The following is a 21,501-nucleotide window of genomic DNA, read 5'->3' as shown; positions in this document are numbered from 1 at the left end:
ACATATATATATATATTCATCAGTAATCTGAGAAATAAACAGATGATCATAAAGATTGATTTTATTATTGTTCAGAATAAACAGAAGTCTGAACGGCTTCATCCCGATACGAGCAGACATGAATCACTGCTGTTATTAATAAGCATCGTATAATTATTCATACTTTAGATTCATATTGGCTCAGAAAACACATTTGATTCATTTATGTATGTCATTTAAAGAACTTTGAAATTCATTTCACCATGAAGCAAAATTAGACTTTATATTTAACCAATGCTGTCAAACTATTTCATCAGAACTATGTTTCAAATATGACTCATATTAGTATATTTACAGTTAATAATTGAGTTCTAACTGATGACAGTTTTTATGTTATTAAATATTATTAATAAAACATGGATTTTACCTCAAGTATACTTAATTATATATATACATACATACATATATATATATATATATATATATATATATATATATATATATATATATATATATATAATATTTACATCTGTAAGTATAATACTCAACTAATTGTATATATTTCATATGTATAAATATAGATGTATACAGATACATACCTTTCCGTGTGTAGACTGTGATATAACGTAATAATAAAGATGAAGGTTTATTATCTATGGATGTTCATATTGTGATGAAACATTCTTCTGTTTCTCTTTTGTGTCTCAGCTCAACGTTAATAAAAGATTTCATCCGTTCATAAATGTTCACTTTCTTCTTCTGATGAATGCGATAAAAAGGTTTTCCAATCAAACAAAAAATGACTTTTGATCAAAGCATTTCTAATGAAAACATTTTTCATTTTCTGTTAGATGTAAAAATAGAAGATGAATTTATGATGTACGTTGCTGCCGACTGTCCGCCGGGACTACAGCTCCCACAATCCCTCTGGGGCGTTAGAGAGCGGCCGCTTTACCTCTGAGCCGCCGTGTTGGCGTCCACGACGCCGGTCGAGTGCATCCAGGAGCGAACGGCCAGCGGCTCTTCCTTCATGCCGGCCGTGGCCCCGCGGGGAAGGTTGTCCTGGATCCCGAACATCTCCGGGGCCCCGAGGGTCCGAGACTGCACAACCACGAAGGAGAAGAAGAAGAAGAACGGACAGGAAACAGAAAAGTCCAGCAGAAAACAAAAAGCAGATGTTCAGAGACTCAAAGTCCAAAACCGCTGACGAGCCGTTTCACTCTTCTATCGGGTTCGATTGTTACTTATCCAACTTTTCCTCCGTTTTACATTTCATCCAACTTTTTACTCTGCGACTAACATTTCTCTTTTTTAAAGATACTTTTTAAAATTATTGGCCGGCGTATTGAAACCCGGTTTAAAGGAAAGAAAGGAGGAGGAGGAGGAGGAGGAGGAGGAGGAGGAGAAATAAATAAAATAAAAATAAAATCCTCAGAGGACAAAAAACGAGAAGAACACAGTCGAGTCCGGACGGAGAATCAAACGCAAGCTAAGTGCCTTTTTTTCTTTTCCCCAAAGAGAGGAGGAGAGAGGATAAGAGAAGAGGAGAGAAGAGGAGAGAGGAGCGATGATGGACGGATGAGGAGTGGAGGAGAAACTCTCAGCCCTGTGGCCCCACAGGACTGGACGCCAAAACCCAAAAACCCCACGGGTCTTCCTCTGAGCTGCTGACGACATCACAGCCAGGGGCGGAGCCTGACCATTTAAGGACAGGAAGGTGAGAGAGAGAGAGAGAGAGAGAGAGAGAGAGAGAGAGAGAGAGAGAGAGAGAGAGAGAGAGAGAAGAGGGGTGTTTCAACCGACCAACCAGAGACAGAGAACTCTCTCTCTCTCTCTATATATATATATATATATCTATATATATATATATATATAGATATATATATAAGAGTCTCTTCAGACTCTGAACTGGTTCTGATTTGGTCGGTTCTGGTCTCTCTTAAAGGTACAGTACATGCTGGTGGGAGGCCGGTGAGGGATTTGTGGCGCTCTGCCAAACGTGAAAGATGAAAATATAATTTTTGATGAAATGAACCGAAAAGAGAAAGTTAATGATTTTTACATTTAATCATTAATGTGACTGACAGACAGGAAGTGAGACAGGTTTTTCAGAGTAACAGCGCTCCTGTGTTCTGGGAGCGAAGGGCCGAGTCCAGAACGAGGAGAGGAGGAATGAAGATAGAGGAGAGAGGAGAGGGGAGAGGAGGAATAAAGAGAGAGGAGAGGAAGAATGAAGAGAGAGAGAGGAGAGAACGAGAGGAGAGAGGAAGAGGAGAGGAAGAATGAAGAGAGAGTAGAGAACGAGAGGAGAGAGGAGAGGAAGAATGGAGAGAGAGGAGGAAGAATGAAGAGAGAGAGAGGAGAGAACGAGAGGAGAGAGGAGAGGAAGAATGAAGAGAGAGAGGAGAGAATGAGAGGAGAGAGGAGAGGAAGAATGAAGAGAGAGAGGAGAGAACGAGAGGAGAGAGAGGAGGAAGAATGAAGAGAGAGAGGAGAGAACGAGAGGAGAGAGGAGAGGAAGAATGAAGAGAGAGAGGAGAGGAAGAATGAAGAGCGAGAGGAGAGAACGAGAGGAGAGAGGAGAGAACGAGAGGAGAGAGGAGAGGAAGAATGAAGAGAGAGAGGAGAGAACGAGAGGAGAGAGGAGAGGAAGAATGAAGAGAGAGAGAGGAGAGGAAGAATGAAGAGAGAGAGGAGAGAACGAGAGGAGAGAGGAGAGGAAGAATGAAGAGAGAGAGGAGAGAACGAGAGGAGAGAGGAGAGGAAGAATGAAGAGAGAGAGGAGAGAACGAGAGGAGAGAGGAGAGGAAGAATGAAGAGAGAGAGGAGAGAATGAGAGGAGAGAGGAGAGGAAGAATGAAGAGAGAGAGGAGAGAACGAGAGGAGAGAGGAGAGGAAGAATGAAGAGAGAGAGGAGAGAACGAGAGGAGAGAGGAGAGGAAGAATGAAGAGAGAGAGGAGAGAACGAGAGCAGAGAGGAGAGGAAGAATGAAGAGAGAGAGGAGAGAATGAGGGGAGAGAGGAGAGGAAGAATGAAGAGAGAGAGGAGAGAATGAGGGGAGAGAGGAGAGGAAGAATGAAGAGAGAGAGAGGAGAGAGGAGAGGAAGAATGAAGAGAGAGGAGAGAACGAGCGGAGAGAGGAAGAGGAAGAGAAGCTTCATGTGTTTAGAGAATAAACAAACAGGAAGAAGAGAGGAAGAAAGAAGAGAGGAAGCCTCATTTTGTTTCAGTAAAAAAATCTAACTGAAAAGAAAATGAAAAAGATGACAAATGGAAAAAAGAAAAGGAGGAGAAGAAGAGGAGGAGGAGTGTCTCCTCCTGGATGAAGATCTGGTGGGTGAACGTCCTTCAGACTTTTATTCTCATTTTCATTAAAAAAAAATTTTTAAATCACTTTTAAAGCTGCAGACACTAAAAGTAGAGATCAATAAAAACCTGATCAATACGCCGACAATAATAATAATAATATAATAATCATATTAATATAATAATAATATCGATAATCATTATTTTATTAATCGCTCTGCTCCTTTTTCTCTCTAATAAAAAGCTGATAATTCAATTTAAATGGACGAATAAATGAGCTGTCTGAAGGAGGACATGTGATGTAAAGTGCTGGAGGGGGAGGGGTAGTGGGGGGGGGGCAGTGAGGAGCGGGGAGGAGCAGCAGGAGGAGGAGGAGGAGGAGCAGCAGGAGGAGGAGGAGGAGGAGGAGGAGGAGGAGGAGGAGGAGCAGCAGGAGGAGGAGGAGGAGGAAACGGCAATCTGGTTTCCAAATGAGGGTTCGTTCTTATGGGACAAAGACATTTTATTATTATTCATTTTATTTCCCTTTCTTCTCTTTTATTTTGTTAACGTTGATTTGTTGTTCATTTATATGTACCTAAATATAAAACAATACATTTGTACTTCATAATGTTTATTGTGAACATTAATACATTTACATGATGAAACATGAGTTTTAAAATCAACTCATTCATCTTCATGTTTATGAGAATATATAATAATATAAAATACTATAAACAAATAAATAACTATTATAAATATAATATCGTAAAAGAAGAAAACGAAAAGTGGAAATAGTTTGTATGTGGATTCTTCTGCTCTTTGATCTCATTTACATGAAGACAAACGGAGTTATGCTCAGAAGTCCATCGATCAACGTGACGCTTTATTTTACATGTGAATGTAGATTTATTGTTATATTATTCTCTATAACCAGTTTGACTTCTGTCCTCTGTGGCCTTAGAACACTCGCTCTCTCTGTGGAATTATGTTTGGGTGAAGAAGAAGAAGAAGAAGAAGAAGAAGAAGAAGAAGAAAGACATTAAATTCACCTTAAAACATTTAATATAAATCTGAATCCGTTTAGTTTCATCTTTTCTTTTTATTCTTTTTGTTTCCGTATTTTTATTGACATAATTTGAAATTGTACATTAGAAAATAAAAGGTTAAATAAATCAATGTAACATTTTATTTCTGTTTTAATTAATGACTGAATTTAAATTCTGAACCTGTAAATTAACGAAAGCGTCTAATTATTATAAATATTTAAAAACAAATGAACAAACATTTTAATTGAATTTGAGAGATTCTTTCTGCAGTTTTTAAATCAGATTAACAGACGAGTCTCAGCGCAGCAGAGAGAGCGAGTGTGTGTGTGAGTGTGTGTGTGTGTGTGTGTTAGATCCTTATTGTGTGTGAAGTGTTTCCTTTTGCATGCGTGTGTGACGGTGCAAGCGCTCGACACACACACACACACACACATTTGCATTTAAATAGCGACATCAACCGGCGTTCGTACGGCTCACCGGCAGGTTTCCCAGATGTCACGGCAAAGTCAGATGGGCCAGCTGTCACACACACACACACACACACACACAGCTGACTCGGTAAAAACATTCATTGAGTCACATTAAACTACATTCAGTGAGTGTGTGATTCAACAGAAGGAGAAACAGGAATCAGACCTGATCTCAAACAGGAGTCTGGTTCTAAACTGATTTAATGTAATTCAAAACTAAATACACAACCCGACCCACATCACCATGACATCACCATGATATCATCATGACATCACCTCACCTGTCGTCCTTCAGCCAATAGGAACCATTTAACAGCTCAGGTGGAAACATCGGAACCAAACTGGTAACAACCACTAACCCTAACCTGCTGAAGTCGTCACATCAAACAAAACAATATATGTAAACTCAACGTCGGACTCTAGCTTCGGAATTACATTACATTATTACATTACAGTCATTTAGCAGACTCTTTCATCCAAGACGGTTTACAATTCAGATTCTATCACGTTCATACAGACACAGCTACGGGAGCAATTCTAGCATCGGAATCTTGAGTCGGACTCTAGCGTCGGAATCCAGCGTCGGAATCGACTTCACTGCAGGTACTCAGACAGAAAGAGGAAAAACAGGCGAGAAGCCAGAAAACTGAAAAGAAAATGAAGGAAACAAAGCTGTCGACCTTCAACAGAAAAACACTTTCACATTCTGTGTGTGTGTGTGTGTGTGTGTGTGTGTGTGTATTAAGGGATTTCCAGTCGTCCCAGTTCAGGGAATTCCCTTCATCCCAGCAGAGAGACGGGCGAGCGAGGAGAGAGCGACACCAAGAGGAAACAGATAATCATGATAATTAATCATGTTTGTAAATTATTTTTTATATACGAGTTCTGACTTCATTTATAATAATCTGAATAAAAATATGTTAACTATTTGTTTACAATGATGACAACATAAGAGTCTCGTTATTAACACGAAATAATAACACAGATCGAACCTTTAAAAGGAAAATAAACGGAAGAACAACAATCATAATTTATAGTGAGTCCATTTAAAATAATGCATTCATAGAAACACATTGACATTCACACAGAATATCAGGACAGTGAACACATCACACAGAGCAACGGGACAGTGAACGCATCACACAGCAACGGGACAGTGAACGCATCACACAGCGCAACGGGACAGTGAACGCATCACACAGAGCAACGGGACAGTGAACGCATCACACAGAGCAACGGGACAGTGAACGCATCACACAGAGCAACGGGACAGTGAACGCATCACACAGAGCAACGGGACAGTGAACGCATGACACAGAGCAACGGGACAGTGAACGCATCACACAGAGCAACGGGACAGTGAACGCATCACACAGAGCAACGGGACAGTGAACGCATCACACAGCGCAACGGGACAGTGAACGCATCACACAGAGCAACGGGACAGTGAACGCATCACACAGAGCAGCGGGACAGTGAACGCATCACACAGAGCAACGGGACAGTGAACGCATCTTTAATTGGCCATAATTGAAGCTGACGTGTCTTTAATTAATTAATGGAGGAGGTTAATGAAATCAGGTCTGACTAATGGCTCCAGATGTTCACACCTGGTGTCCTCCATCTTTCTCCTCTCCATCTCTCCTCTTCGTGGCTCCTCTTCATGGCTCCTCTCCATGGCTCCTCTCCATCTCTCCTCTTCGTGGCTCCTCTTCATGGCTCCTCTTCATGGCTCTATTTCATGGCTCCTCTTCATGACTCTTCCTCATGGCTCTTCTTCATGGCTCCTCTCCATGGCTCCTCTCAATCTCTCCTCTTCGTGGCTCTTCTTCGTGGCTCCGCTTCATGGCTCCTCTTCATGGTTCTATTTTATGGCTCCTCTTCATGGCTCCTCTCCATCTCTCCTCTTCGTGGCTCTTCTTCGTGGCTCCTCTTCATGGCTCTTCTTCATGGCTCTTCTTCATGGCTCCTCTTCATCTCTCCTCTCCATGGCTCCTCTTCATGGCTCTATTTCATGGCTCCTCTTCATGACTCTTCTTCATGGCTCTTCTTCATGGCTCCTCTCCATGGCTCCTCTCAATCTCTCCTCTTCGTGGCTCTTCTTCGTGGCTCCTCTTCATGGCTCCTCTTCATGGTTCTATTTTATGGCTCCTCTTCATGGCTCCTCTCCATCTCTCCTCTTCGTGGCTCTTCTTCGTGGCTCCTCTTCATGGCGCTTCTTCATGGCACTTCTTCATGGCTCCTCTTCATCTCTCCTCTCCATGGCTCCTCTTCATGGCTCCTCTTCATCTCTCCTCTTCATTGCTCCTTTTCAAAGATTTATGATGCGAACAAACAGAAGGAAAATATATGAAAGAAATATCTTATTTCCTTTATTGACACAAATGAGTGAATTCATCATCCATGACCTTTAATATTATTTTATTTATATGTATTTAATTATTTACACATTTTGTATGTTTTTACACTTCAAAGTTTGGTTTCTCTTTTTTTATCCTTCTCCTGACTCACACTTCTTCTTATTATTATTATATTGCTTTTATTAATATTAGTATTAGTAGTAGTAATAGTAGTATTAGTATTAGTGGTATTAGCAGTAGTAATAGCAGTAGTATTAGTGGTAGTAGTAGTGTAGTAATAGTAGTATTAGTAGCAGTAGTAGTAATAGTAGTATGAGTGGTAATAGTAGTATTAGTGGTAGTAGTAGTAGTATAGTAGTAGTAGTAGTAGTAGTAGTGGTATTAGTAGTAGTAATAGCAGTAGTATTAGTGGTAGTAGCAGTGGTAGTAGTAGTGTAGTAGTAGTAATAGTAGTAGTAGTATTAGTGGTAGTAGCAGTGGTAGTAGTAGTAGTAATAGTAGTATTAGTAGCAGTAGTAGTAATAGTAGTATTAGTGGTAATAGTAGTATTAGTGGTAGTAGTATAGGCCAATATCAAACCTCCCATTTTTAAGTAAAATAATTGAAAAAGCGGTTTTCCAACAGCTGACCAACTTCTTGACCGTAAATAACTGCTTCGATGTTTTCCAGTCAGGCTTTTGACAGCACCACAGCACTGAAACTGCTCTTGTTAAGGTTTTCAACGACATCCACTTCAACATAAACAGGGTTAGTGTTACTAGATCTCAGTGCTGCATTCGACACGGTTGACCATGCCATACTCCTAGAAAGACTAAAAATCTGGGTGGGACTCTCTGGCACAGCACTTAACTGGTTTGAATCCTACTTGAAGGGCCGAGAATACTTTGTGTCTGTAGCTGATTACACATCAGAGCTGACTAAAATGACATGTGGTGTTCCCCAAGGTTCAATACTGGGGCCTCTTCTGTTCAACATCTACATGCTTCCACTAGCTCAGATTATGGAAAACAACAAAGTGTGTTATCATAATTATGCAGACGACACACAAATCTACATAACTATGTCACCAGCGGACTATAATCCCATACAAGGGCTGGGTAACTGCATTGAACAAACCAACAACTGGATGTGCCAGAATTGTCTTCAATTAAACAAAGATAAAACAGAAGTAATTGTTTTTGGTACCAAGGACGAACAATTGAAAATCACCGCTCAGCTTCAGTCACTGATGTTAAAACCCACAAACCAAGCCAGAAATCTAGGTGTAGTTATGGATTCAGACCTCAACCTGAACAGCCATATCAAGACAATTACAAAATCAGCCTCCTATCACCTGAAGAATATATCAAGGATTAGAGGACTTATGTCCCAACAGGATGTGTAAAACTTGTCCACGCATTTATCTTCAGCAGACTGGACTACTGTAACGGTGTGTTTACAGGTCTCTGTAAAAAGTCCGTCAGAAAGCTGCAGCTGATTCAGAACGCTGCAGCTCGAGTCCTCACTAAGACCAGGAGGGTGGATCACATCACTCCAGTTCTGAGGTCTTTGCACTGGCTTCCTGTTTAAAAAAGAATTGACTTTAAAATCATTCTGTTGGTTTACAAAGCACTGAATGGTTTAGGGCCAAAATACATCTCTGATCTGCTGCTACCTTATGAACCATCCCGACCCCTCAGGTCGTCTGGGACCGGTCTACTTCCTGTTCCCAGAGTCAGAACTAAACATGGAGAAGCAGCGTTCAGTTTTTCTGCTCCACATATCTGGAACAAAGTCCCAGAAAGCTGCAGGTCTGCTGAGACCCTCAGCTCATTTAAATCAAGATTGAAGACCTTTCTTTAATTGTTTTTAAATCTCCTTTTCTTTTGCCTTATGTTTCGATGCGGTTAATGGTTTTATGTAAAGCACTTTGAATTACCTTGTTGTTGAAATGTGCTGTACAAATAAACTTGCCTTGCCTAGTATGGTAGTAGCAGTGGTAGTAGTAGTATAGTAGTAGTAGTAGTATTAGTGGTATTAGTAGTAGTAATAGTAGTAGTATTAGTATAGTAGTATTAGTGGTCGTAGTCTTTTCTTTGTATTGTCTGTATGTTTGTCTTTAAAATTCATGTTTAAATGTGACTGACAAATTTCATGAGAATACATTTTGTTTTTAATTTATAACAAATTATATATTAAGAAAAATCGACAACAATAGAAATAATAATATTAATATATATTATCATTTCATAATAATAATAATAATAACAATACACACTAGTATTAAATAATAATAATGCGTATTATTATTGACATTATTATGATACAGAGGTAAGTGTTGCTGTAAATGTGTTGGTCTGGTGGAGATGTTGCTCCCTCTGCTGGATTATTATATTTCAGCTCAGTTTACTTGATTCAACACAAACTTCATTCGTAAATCGTTGGTCATGATGTTCAAGTGCCAGCTATATACATATATAGATAGATAGACTTTATTTCAGACTCGGGGTCCATACAGACAGATACATAAAAAGACAGACACAAACAATAAAAGTACGGAGGCCTAGCAATGCCTTACAAAGAGACAGCTGTACCAATGTCTCCACAGCTGGACTGGTAGCGTGTGGTACTAAACCTTATGTTGGTTAAAACAAGTATGATCCCATTTACAGAGTCATTCAGTCTACAGATGAATTTGTACATGAAATTTCTTAAAACAGTTTGGAAAGTGTTGACTCGTGCAGCCACAAACATTTCACTAGCACTGCTCCATCTCGCTCTCTTAAAAAAAAGAGTCTTCTCATGGCGTCATTGTACGCTACTTGAAGTCTCTGGAAACTCTTTTTTTTTATTTTTATATATGTATATATATATATATATATATATATATATATATATATATATATATATATATATATATATATATATACATACACATACACACACACATGTTTATACATATATATGTATATACATATACATACATGTATATATACAGTATATATACACATTCATAAATATGTTTATAAATATGTATACACACCCACAAATTACATCTGATCATCATCAGAGGAAAACTGATAAATACACAAATATACAGAATGAATAAATACGTTCACAGCAGTAGGAGATAATAGAAAATGAAATAGATCAAATATGGAAACATTTAAAAAGATTCATGAAATAATTGATGAAGTCAAATAAAAGCAACATTTGAATCAAAGAGCAACGGAAGAGACAAAGTGTTCCATGAAGCTTTGCCTCCACCTATTGGGGAAAGTGAAGACGACACGCAGAGAAACATCAATGAAACACTTTAATCAATGATCAACGACGAGGACGACCGCTTCATTCGCAAAACACAAACTATGTCAATACACTCTTCAATAATAATAACTATTCAAATTATAATTATTATTACAATGATAATATATGTATTATATGTATAATGTGTGTGTATGTGTGTGTGTGTGTGTGTGTGTAGGTGTATGTGTGTGTGTGTGTGGCTGTGTCTGTATGCGTGTGTGTGTGTGTGTGTGTGTGTCTGTGTGTTGTGTGTGTGTGATCTATATCTAGAACCTTCTATATCATCTATTTCTAGAACCTTTTACATCATGCTATTCACAGGTCAGTGGACCAATAAAATCAGTTCTTGATGAAAACTGCATTTGACCTGAATTCTGGGAAACCTGGAGACCAAACCAGACCTGGATCGAAGGGATTTCTTTAGCTGAGGAGTTGCAGGAAGTAGAACCCTTAAACTTGTATTCAGTAAGTTTCCACTGTGTTGCATTGCCTTCACAGACATACGGTCCTTTGTTATAGTTCGAAGTTAGCGTGACTCCGTCATAAAGGACAGATCTATGAACAAGGTCATGGTTGACCCTCTGCACCTCTACAGGTCTGGTATCCAGCCTGGCTCACAAAGATTCCTTAACACTGTGTTCAGTCTTATAAATACATTAAAGATATACTGTAATGTGCAACAATTTCCTAAAAAGACTGAGACCTCTCAGTCCTCTTAGATCTCTCAGACCTCTCAGACATCTCGGACCTCTCAGACCCGACAGACGGAGGACCGTCTACAGCAGGATGAATCTGCTTTGGGCAGCTTCCTGCAGGTTTGTGAGGCTTAGATGTTTATTTGTGCTTCCGAACGTAACGTTGTGAAACAATAAGAAAATAATCTTTTATTCTTCTGAATCCTCTCTCGACATTCACTCTCTAGCTCACTTGACCACCACTGATCTCTCTCTCTCCCTCCCCCACCCCATATTTTCAATGCTGTGTTTACAGACACATCCTATCTTCAAATATCAACATCACATCACTCTGGAGACATCTGATTGGGATGCGGGGTTACAGCGGCTAAAGGAGGAAACTGCTGGTGATCGAATCAGTACAGCAAAACAAGAACTTATTGGTTCCAGGTGGACCACTTAAGTCCAAGACCAGTCCAGACAGGGTCTGAGTCAAGATGAAATCAAGGACATCATATTAACAACAAAACAAAGTATGAGAGTCTGAGTGAAAACTCCCACAAAGAAATATCCAATCAAAAACAACTGAAAGATGAGTTTGGCCGCTGCTGCAGCTCAGAGGACAATATAAAGTGAAGTGCTGCTTATAGTGGTCGGTATAGTTTCTGCTTCATGTCACATTGAGACAGGATTTAACTCTAAATCCAGTCAATACATAACAGATGAACATGAACTTGAACTGCATTTTCACTCTCCTGCTGTATGAATTAGAGGTCTTCAGGGGTACAAGTATAATTTCTACCAAAACCCAAAACAACTCCAAAAGTACTTTTCAGGTTGGGAAGAATCCAAATGTCCCCGCTCTGGACTGGACTGAGCCCTCGTGGACTTGATTTTTCGTTCCATTAGAGCCATCACAAAAAGTCATAGATGTGCTTTAAAGGTATTAAATGCACAATGACACGAGATGTCAGACCTGATTCGAGGCCATGGATCAGTCTAAAGCTGGGATCTTCACCCAGGAGTCTGTCTGTGAGTAATAGGAAGTCCCAACAGTTGAATTCAGCCCGTTTCAGTTTTGAGTTGGATGTTAAAGATCCCTCAGCTGACTCAAAGTTGAACTGAACCTGAAGGCAGTGAGGCTTACCACACAAACAGGATTCAACAGTGAAAGCAACCTTAACCCAGAGACTGAAGAAGAGTTTATATCAATTAGTTCACAGCAGTAATCTGTCCCGTTTAATTTTTCCCTTTTCAAAGTACGGATGCACCGATACTGATAACGGTCCGATACTGACTCAGAGAGCTGGATCAGGTCCTGTAACAATAGGCTGATCTGGTATCACATACCTTTATTTTAATCAATAACTGTTCAGTACTTCACATACTGTATCTAGGCATGTATTGGTTACATTCTATTTTACAAAGATAAATATCTATAGATATATACTGCATTAAAACTCCTGTGTGGAGCCATATGGAGCCTGATGCTGTGACGTTGTACAAATGATACTGAAGCCTTGTGGTTTATTTTGAAACACTGTAATACCTTGAACCCCCATGGGTCTTTGGGGGGTTTTAAGACAGCACTGACCCTTTTGAAAGCTGCTTTTACAAAGCTCTTATGACTCCTGATTCTCTTGGAATATCTCTGAGCTACTCAGTTCACTCTTGCATATTTGAAAATGTGGCACCTTGAAAACTCTTGAATTCTTAGGATGCTTTTACAAAGCACCTTTGCAAGGTTTTCTTGATTTCTAGAAAAACATGTTTCATTCACGCTTTGCTCACATAGAAAGTCAGAAGCCTGGAGGTGAATATAATATATGTATATAATATGTGTATAGAATATTTTCTGATGTTGATGTTGCTCATGTGCGACTCTGCCCTTAAATCTTCAAACTGAACTCGTGTTCACAACTTCTTATCGCAAAAAGAGGCTCAAGCTTCATCTTTGCTCTTGATCAAACAGAAAGTAGGTGTTCATAGCAAATTATTGGCTTATCAATAAAAATAATACTACTGCTAATAATAATAATGTGTTTAATAGTTAGGTTAATAAGACGTTCCAACAGGAACAGTGCTTCAACACTTTGGTTATCTGCATAGAAACTTCGTCATTAACAATAAAAATACATAAGTGCTTATTATCCTTGTGCAAAAAAAGAAACTGTCATCAAAAAACAGAGGAACAAACACAGAAAACAGGTAAAACAACATCAACATCATTGGTAACACTGAGTATGGCATCGTATTCCTTCTGTGGCTTCACAAAGTCCTCACAGTTCAAACTCTGTACCGTGAAAATACTGACAACCAGCTGCAGCTCACATCGCTCTGCTGCTCAACCAGCAGGGGGTTCAGAAACCAGCAGGGGGTTCAGAAACTAGCAGGGGGTATAGAAACCAGCAGGGGGTTCAGAAACCAGCAGGTGGTATAGAAACCAGCAGGGGGTTCAGAAATCAGCAGGGGGTATAGAGACCAGCAGGGGGTTCAGAAACCAGCAGGGGGTATAGAGACCAGCAGGGGGTTCAGAAACCAGCAGGGGTTTTAACACAATCTAACAAGATCCAAAAGGTTCTAACATGTTCCAACATGTTCCAACAGAATCCAACAGGTTCCGACATGTTTTAACATGTTCCAACAGGATCCAAAATGTTCTAACATGTTCGAACAGGTTCTGACATGTTATAACATGTTTTAACATGTTGCAACAGGATCCAACAGGTTCGAACAGGTTCTAACAGGATCCAACAGGATGCTACCCTGATACACAGAACCACAAGAACATAATTCAGTTCACATCTTTAGAGGATCGACACCTACAAAAACCAAGGTTTACCTTTGGATCAGAGAATTAAGTTAATGAGGTTCTACAGACAGATGTTGATCTGTTTGGCCAGCTCTCGGTCTAAGTCGTGGATCAGAGCGTCGAAGTCTTTCAGACTGAGTCGGCAGTTAAATGGAGCGTCAAAATCCATGAACTCGTCTACGTACAGACCTCCTCCTTTTGTGGACCACATCTCCTTCTTCTCCTCTTCCTCTTCATCCCCGCTGCCTGAAACAGTAACAACAAGAAGGAGTGAGAGATCAGGAGGACCAGAACATGGTCAACATGTTCAGTAGAGATCAGGAGGACCAGAACATGGTCAACATGTTCAGTAGAGTTCAGGAGGACCAGAACATGGTCAACATGTTCAGTAGAGTTCAAGAGGACCAGAACATGGTCAACATGTTCAGTAGAGATCAGGAGGACCAGAACATGGTCAACATGTTCAGAAGAGATTAGGACCAGAACATGGTCAACATGTTCAGTAGAGATCAGGAGGACCAGAACATGGTCAACATGTTCAGAAGAGATTAGGACCAGAACAAGGGCCAACCTGTTCAGTAGAGTTCAGGAGGACCAGAACATGGTCAACATGTTCAGTAGAGTTCAGGAGGTTCAGAAGGTTTGACAATGACTTGATAAAAGTGAGTTTTTTAAGACAAACTACGGGTGTGTTGGTAGAGTCACTTTAAAAAAAACCTGATTTATAATTTGCTTGTTTTTCTTCGGTCTTAAATCTGATATGATTTGTTAAGTGGACTTGAATCACAGACCTACATGACTCGCTGCTGTTTGTGAAGCAGCTGGTATTTAAAAACTCTCTGGGAGTGAAGACCTTTATCCACTTTTTTATTATTTACCTCGGTCACTTTCACTTCCTGCCACTTCGTCGTAATCGGCCTCCTGTCCGGACAGAAGATCTCGTCCACAGATGCTCCAGTCTCCGGCATACCGGTTGATCGGTGGCGGACTCTCCAGCCGGGCCAGGCCACCTCGACCCCGACGTGACACCACCACCTCCACCTCAGGGTTCTGGGGAAGAGCCAATCGCAGCGCAGGACGCCACTGCTGCTGTCCAAGAGGGTTATGGGTAAGCGTGGGGGAGGGAAGCGGGGAGACGTCGATGTGGTCGTCTGCTGGGAATCGATGGTTCGGCACTGAGGAAGAAGATACGACAAGCAACAAAAGATGCTGAGCACAGTGACACCTGTTAAAGGTAAGGTGGTTTCCATGGCAACAATACAGCATCAAAGTGGTTAATGACTCACCTGGCCACAGCTGCAGCAGGTAGTGCAACGCCTCGATATGTCGTTTGAAATCCAACGCGCTCGCCATCTCTTCACCATGACTGACTCCCTTCCCTCCTCTTCCCCCCCTCCAGGCCTCCTGGGTCGGGGTGAGGAGCACCGGGCCGAAGCAGACGGCAAGGTTCTGGGGCGTCATCCTGTTGGAGGAGCTAAGGGACGCCACCAGACTGAGGTGGTCCAGCAGGAGAGACAGGGTGGCCTGGAGAGAGGACGTTTGACTTCAACCATTCACCAAGTTCCCGTCAACACAACCCGTGAAATGTTTGTCCAGACCATCAGGTCCTTAAATCCGTCAGCATCCTGACGGATTTAAGGACTTGAAGTGTATGTTTCTAAATGAATCAATCTGGTGCCAAAGCAGATTGAATGCATGCAAAAGTGGATTTACATAAAGAGGGATGTTATGGGTAATCTTAGGTGCAAATACTCAACAATGCTTTACACAGCTGTGCATCAAACATGCTGATTGGCTGATCTGAGTTCAATTTGTCAACTTCCACAATCATTGATGTGTAGACGGAGAAAGAGTTGACATCAAGTTTTTAAACGTATCTCTTCTGTCTGCTACATGTTGAAGAAACTGTTTCACTAAACTTGAGAATCATGAGAATGGAGACATGTGGCCAAAGAATAACGTGAGGTTCCAGTCGGACAAATATAATGCTGTAGTGTAGTACTTCAGTAGTAGTACTGCAGTAGTAGTATTCAGTGTTACCCTCTCTGGAGGCGGCAGACAGGACAGCAGCTCCACAGTGCTCTGGGCCAGCTGGGGATCAGGGTTCCCAGGGGGTCGTAGGGTCATGGCCTCCCTGACAACCTGGTACAGAGTCCTGGTGATGAGCGGAGACGGCAGCTCCCGCAGGTAGTCCTTCAGTATACCTGAGAAAACCCACAGGACAATCGGAAAAAGTCATTTAGGTGAACTCTGACGTACTGGAGGCATCTCGTGACACGACACACAGAACCAACAGTACCTCATTGTTTGAATATCACAGACACCTGATACTCATCTTGAGGGACATGTTTCAAAACTATGAAGTAGATATGACGTGATAGTGATGAAAGTTTAACTAGATGATGTGCATTTCCAAGATAGAAGATGTATCACCCTGACTGACCATCTGGTGACCTGCTGCGGTCTGAACAACTTAGAGCTCAATGCTCTAAAGACAGTGGAGATGGTTGTGGATTTCCGGAAGAATGCAGCCCCACCAGCCCCTATCACCCTGTGATGAAGAGGCGTCAAAGATGCTTTCAGTGAGATCAGGTTTAAATCATCAAAGCCATGAGTCTCTGCAGGGATGTCTGATCAACCAGGATCAGCCCTATGCCATTCATTTCAGGTCTAGATCCTTGTAGAGACCTGATGGACTAATAAGGACACCCTGTCCCTCTCCCTAATGTCTCCATCACCCCGCTATGTTCACTGACCTGTGATGACGTTGATGTCAGGGTACAGATCCTCGCTGAGACAAACTGCTGAACTGTTCCTCTCGAACCAATCCCTGAGTTCCTTCTTCACCGCAGCAGAACCACACAGTCTGTACAGACCCACCACCTGACAGACAGACAGACAGACAGTCAGGCAGACAGACAGACAGATAAGGTCTTGAACAGCAGTCAGTGGTTTATAAAGTCCTGAATGGACAGAGAACCCTTCAGACAGATCATCCAGCTCAAATATTGTTTGCTCTGAATGATGCGTCTGGTCCAATCACAACTCTCACCAAATCACAACCCTAGCCCAATCAATCAATGTCAGAAAAACCCAAGAAGCAGCTGTTCCTCTGAGGATTCATCCGTTCCTAGTGGAGCTAATAAAGAGCCGATAGATACCTTCAGGCCTCTTCGCTCGATCTCTGCCACAGATTTCTGGATCAGGATCGGGATCAGTGATGTGGATCCTTCTTTCTCCACCAGATGGTGAAGTTCAACCCCAAACACATTAGCAGGCACTGATTGGTAACTGGGCTGCAGGGAGGAAGTAAAACAATCAACCTTTACTCTGTAATGTTATGAGTATTTCATATTGGTAGACCTTTATATCGTGGCTGTAATCTGCAGGAGCTCTGATGAAGGTCATAGTATCACTGAGGAGGTATAAGTACACTAAGTAGACTAAGGATACTGTGACAAGCAAAGATTGTATGAAGTGTGAGCTTTAAGAAGGTTGATTTAAATATGACTTTGGCTTTATCAGACTCCACATCTTATCATGCAGCAGTATTACTGTGTACCTGTGTGTCCCATTAGCAGTAGTATTACTGTGTACCTGTGTGTCATATTAGCAGTAGTATTACTGTGTACATGTGTGTCATATTAGCAGTAGTATTACTGTGTACATGTGTGTCATATTAGCAGTAGTATTACTGTGTACCTGTGTGTCCCATTTTTCCTGTAGAGACAGCTTAACATAAAGAAGTCCTCGAGGCTCCAACTTCACACAGAGCTGCTGACTACGACTCCCTAAGAGACACAAAATCATTATTTAAACAATCAATCAATCAATCAATCAATACTGGGGTGAAGTGGACCTTTAAAGAGTGGCGGCATGGAGACTCCTCCCAGACCACAGACTCGGTTCCTGGTTGGACCAGCTGAAGTCTGATCCGTCTCTGATTTAGACCCTGATCCTGCTGCTGGACCGACTGCAGAGACAGAAACAAGTGCTTAAGTACTTTTACTTCAGTCAAGTATTTCAGGGTAGAAATTACAGAATAATGTTGATAAAGTAACAAAGTAAAAGTCATTATGCAGAATAATATCTATTATAATTATTGATCATTAATGTGTTCATTAGGGGGGAAAGCCGAGCCGACACAGCACAGGAGGCGGATCCCCAAGCTCAAGTTGGGGGAGGCGATGGAGAGTCTACTATCCGGTGCAGGTGCTGCAGCCACTAGGCGCGTGGCAGTGGTCACACCTGCAGCCCATCAGCTAATTACAATGAGCATATATTCCCAGGGCTGTGAAGCAGCAGCGGCAGACAGAAGAATACGAGGATCTCCTGAACCTCTGGAGAGCAGCTTCAGCAGACCGGAGGTCATTCAGCGGACTCACCTCTCTCCTCTGCTCTGCCCAAACAGGACAGAGGAATCATCTCACACTGGGTGGAGACCGAAGGCCAAAGACCCCGACCGGGAGGAATCTCCCGCTTTAGCCTACCCTGTTTATTAAAGGACACTTTCTGTTACATGGCTACTGTCTCCGAGTCTCCTGTTTTATCTCTGAATCTTGCCTCCACGTCCCCCGGGTTGCCACATCATCACTTTAAAGGTGGATCTATAATATTACATCATCACTTCATATCAATAATCTGAAACCATAAAGTAATGAGCTGATCAGCAGAAGATACACAATATTGATCCAATATGTACGTGAATTAATGATTGATGGAAGTACTGGAGGTCATGGGCCCCGTTCCTCATACGTGGCTAACAGAGTTAGCCGGATACTTTTCTGGATAAGATGACGTAGATCAGGCTTTTCGGTTCCACGAAGCAAGTTAGGCAAAACCACCATGGCAACACATCCATAAGCTTGAACCTGCTCCAGCGCAGGCTAAGTGAAGGTAGCTGGATAAGCTGCCACTCCCCCGGAAAACATGGCCGCTCCCGTCACATACGGTAGTCTAATGCGCTTGCGCATATACTGGGGGTTATACGGGAGTTCATGAAATGCATGTAAAGTGAGACACACGTGATCCTTAAAAGCAGCGGAGCAAACTAAGAAGCCTCTGTTGCATTAATGTGCAGCTCCCTTCCTCAGAGATCCACTGATGAAGGAGGATATTAGTTAGATGAGCGTTTTATAGGGAGAGAGTTCTTCCACATCGCCAAGATCCGTCATTACATCACGATGACTTCCTATACGAGCGCTGTCCATTCTGCCCACAAGGAATCATTTCTTTCCAGAGCTTCTGGAGCAGACATTGAACACCACACTGCCTGTCCCACAGACTGGATGCAGCCTTGAGCTGTTGTGCGAGTGCTGCGTTGTTGTAGTGTCGGCGATGCGGAGAACATGGGGAAAGCCACTGCATGCCGCGCTGTTGGTCAAGTTGATTTGGCGCTTAATAAACTTACGGATGTGTTCATCACGTCACCATGGCACATATTGTGCTGACTCAGCATTCTGAGTCATGTGTGTGTGCTTAGTGTGTACTTGCTCTCATGTCCTCTTGATGGCTGGTTGCATACATGAGGTTAAAGCACTCATAATGATATGACAGTGTTATTAGTACATCATTACTGTAGAACATGATGAAGGTGGATCATGATGAGAACACAGAGAATCACACACTATTTATCTTCACTGCTTCAGTTGATTGAATGTCTGATTATGAATAATACACACACACATACTGATCCGCCCACACACACATATTCACACTGCTAGTTCTATATGGTGATCTACACACACATGTACACATATACAGTACATGATACATGAGGGCATACAGTACATATGTCCTCATATTAATGAGTATCAGTTAGATCCTCGTTGAGCTTGTTTTTATTTCTTATTCTGAAGAGTTGAGATCATTATTGTCGCTGTAGATCTCATTGGATGATGCATCATGAAGTCTACTGCCAGCAGCACATAAAGACATGTCATGTGATTGGTTGGGGTGATGAGGCATTAAAATGAGCCGATACATTTCCAACACTGACGCATTGAACGTGTCTGATATGTTGCCGTGCTTCTTGTCTCGCCCTCTCAGCGGTGCCGGTGTTATATTTTGCCGTGATTACGGTCTTGACTTCCTCATATGCGTTCATGATCATCTCCTGCTCGTCAGCGGAGAACAAAGAGGCTCTTTCTGTGACTTTATTTCACATTGTACTGTTAGAACATCATGGTTTGGGTGATCGTCACTTCCCCCTTTAGAAGTAGGACGGGCACGCGCAATCATCCTGATCCTGATCGTCTGGGTCGCATTAACGAGACTGTTTGAGAGGATCAGCCTCGGAGAAACCGAGATAGCCTGACTTCAATCATCTCCTTCATTTAGGCTGCTAACAGGACATTTTATCGACTTAGTGAACCACGTACCAGGAACGGGGCCCTGATCAGTTAATGGTTTGATTCTCCTGAAACTGACTTCAGGTGATCGGATCAATTATTCCAGAGAAGACGTTGACTTTATGAAAGACAATTATGAGAGGTTTTATTAGTTCATGACACAAAATCCACTACGTCTTAGATTGTTTCACTGCTGCCTGTTTCTTTAAATCTCCTGTCATCACTCACCCGGTGGTACACGCCCATCTCACCCTGCAGCCTGTTCCTTCATTAGTCCCTCACTATTTAGATGCGTTCACTTGCACTTGATCCCAGATTGTCTTGGGTGTTACTGCCAAGCTCTCCAGCGTTGTCCTCATTTCTATATCTGATCTGGCTTTGACTTGAACATGAAGTAAATAAAACTCTTTGTAACTCTGTCTGTGTCGTGCTTTTGGTTTCCAGTGTGCATGTACCGTACTTTCCGGACTATAGAGCGCACCGGTATATAGGACGCACCAGCTGATTTTAAAAAAGGAAGAATTTGTACATAGATAAGCCGCACCGGTCTATTAGCTGCAGGTGTCCCCATTGAATAGCAAGATGCTTTTAACAGTACTAAAGTTGTCTTCTTCTCTGAACATCATTACATGTCGCTAGCTTCTAAGCTAATTTTAACATTACGGCCAATGGGGAAATGCTAACCGCGATTAGCATTAGCGAATATAATATATATTCGTACATCTTTTCATGCAGACATACTTACAGACTAAGGTCTCTCAAGGCTACCAAACGGAAGAAGTGAAACGAAGCAGCGTGTCTTCTCATTAGAATCTAAAAGCCTTGAGAGACCTTAGTCTGTCTTAGCGAGTCGGACATCTACCTACCAGTTCATGATGTGGTGTGTTCAAGGACCCAAATGCAGACTCACAGCAGAGTTATATTGCAAACCAAGATGATTTATTTCTCCCACTCAAAAACACACACAAAAAAACTCTTGAACAAGTTTTGTAACACAAGTTTTGTAGAACTGTAAAAAAAAACTGGAAAAAACAGTAATACGTCAACTAGGAGGTGTCTCCACGCACTCCGCACAGGTCCAAGCCGGGAAGTGGCTCCGGTAATCCCTCTGATCCGAGCCGGAAAGGATCGCTATTGATCGCTGTCACCTTCGTCCTCCTGTGCACTAAAACCATTAAAGTCCTCTTCTTCAGTGTCGGAATTGAACAGCCTCAGAATTGCTTCGTTCGTGCTTTC

The 21,501-nt window shown here is 41.8% G+C and overlaps 2 protein-coding genes across 2 annotated transcripts in view; both read right to left on the bottom strand.

Moving 5' to 3' along the window:
• LOC306795379 (transcription factor COE3-like) overlaps positions 1–1,056 on the bottom strand; it is a gene marked incomplete at both ends in the record, with an annotated part of 46,561 nt that extends 45,505 nt beyond the window's left edge. Inside the window, one exon of the mRNA XM_079293880.1 lies at positions 935–1,056. Coding sequence (XP_079150006.1) covers positions 935–1,056 — 122 coding nt within the window. The remainder of the gene's footprint in view (positions 1–934) is intronic.
• Positions 1,057–10,173: 9,117 nt separating this feature from the next.
• The window catches only part of syde1 (synapse defective Rho GTPase homolog 1), a 31,025-nt gene continuing 19,697 nt past the window's right edge, over positions 10,174–21,501 (bottom strand). The window contains exons 7-14 of the mRNA XM_079293447.1: positions 17,775–17,888; positions 17,618–17,706; positions 17,077–17,211; positions 16,672–16,798; positions 15,956–16,119; positions 15,202–15,439; positions 14,794–15,090; positions 10,174–14,161 (exon numbers count right to left, since the gene is read on the bottom strand). Coding sequence (XP_079149573.1) covers positions 13,977–14,161; positions 14,794–15,090; positions 15,202–15,439; positions 15,956–16,119; positions 16,672–16,798; positions 17,077–17,211; positions 17,618–17,706; positions 17,775–17,888 — 1,349 coding nt within the window. The 3' untranslated portion in view covers positions 10,174–13,976. The remainder of the gene's footprint in view (positions 14,162–14,793; positions 15,091–15,201; positions 15,440–15,955; positions 16,120–16,671; positions 16,799–17,076; positions 17,212–17,617; positions 17,707–17,774; positions 17,889–21,501) is intronic.

The sequence above is a fragment of the Melanostigma gelatinosum genome (assembly GCF_949748355.1).
Source record: "Melanostigma gelatinosum genome assembly, chromosome: 21".
Lineage (NCBI taxonomy): Eukaryota > Metazoa > Chordata > Actinopteri > Perciformes > Zoarcidae > Melanostigma > Melanostigma gelatinosum.
This window is presented reverse-complemented; position numbering and strand designations above follow the sequence as displayed.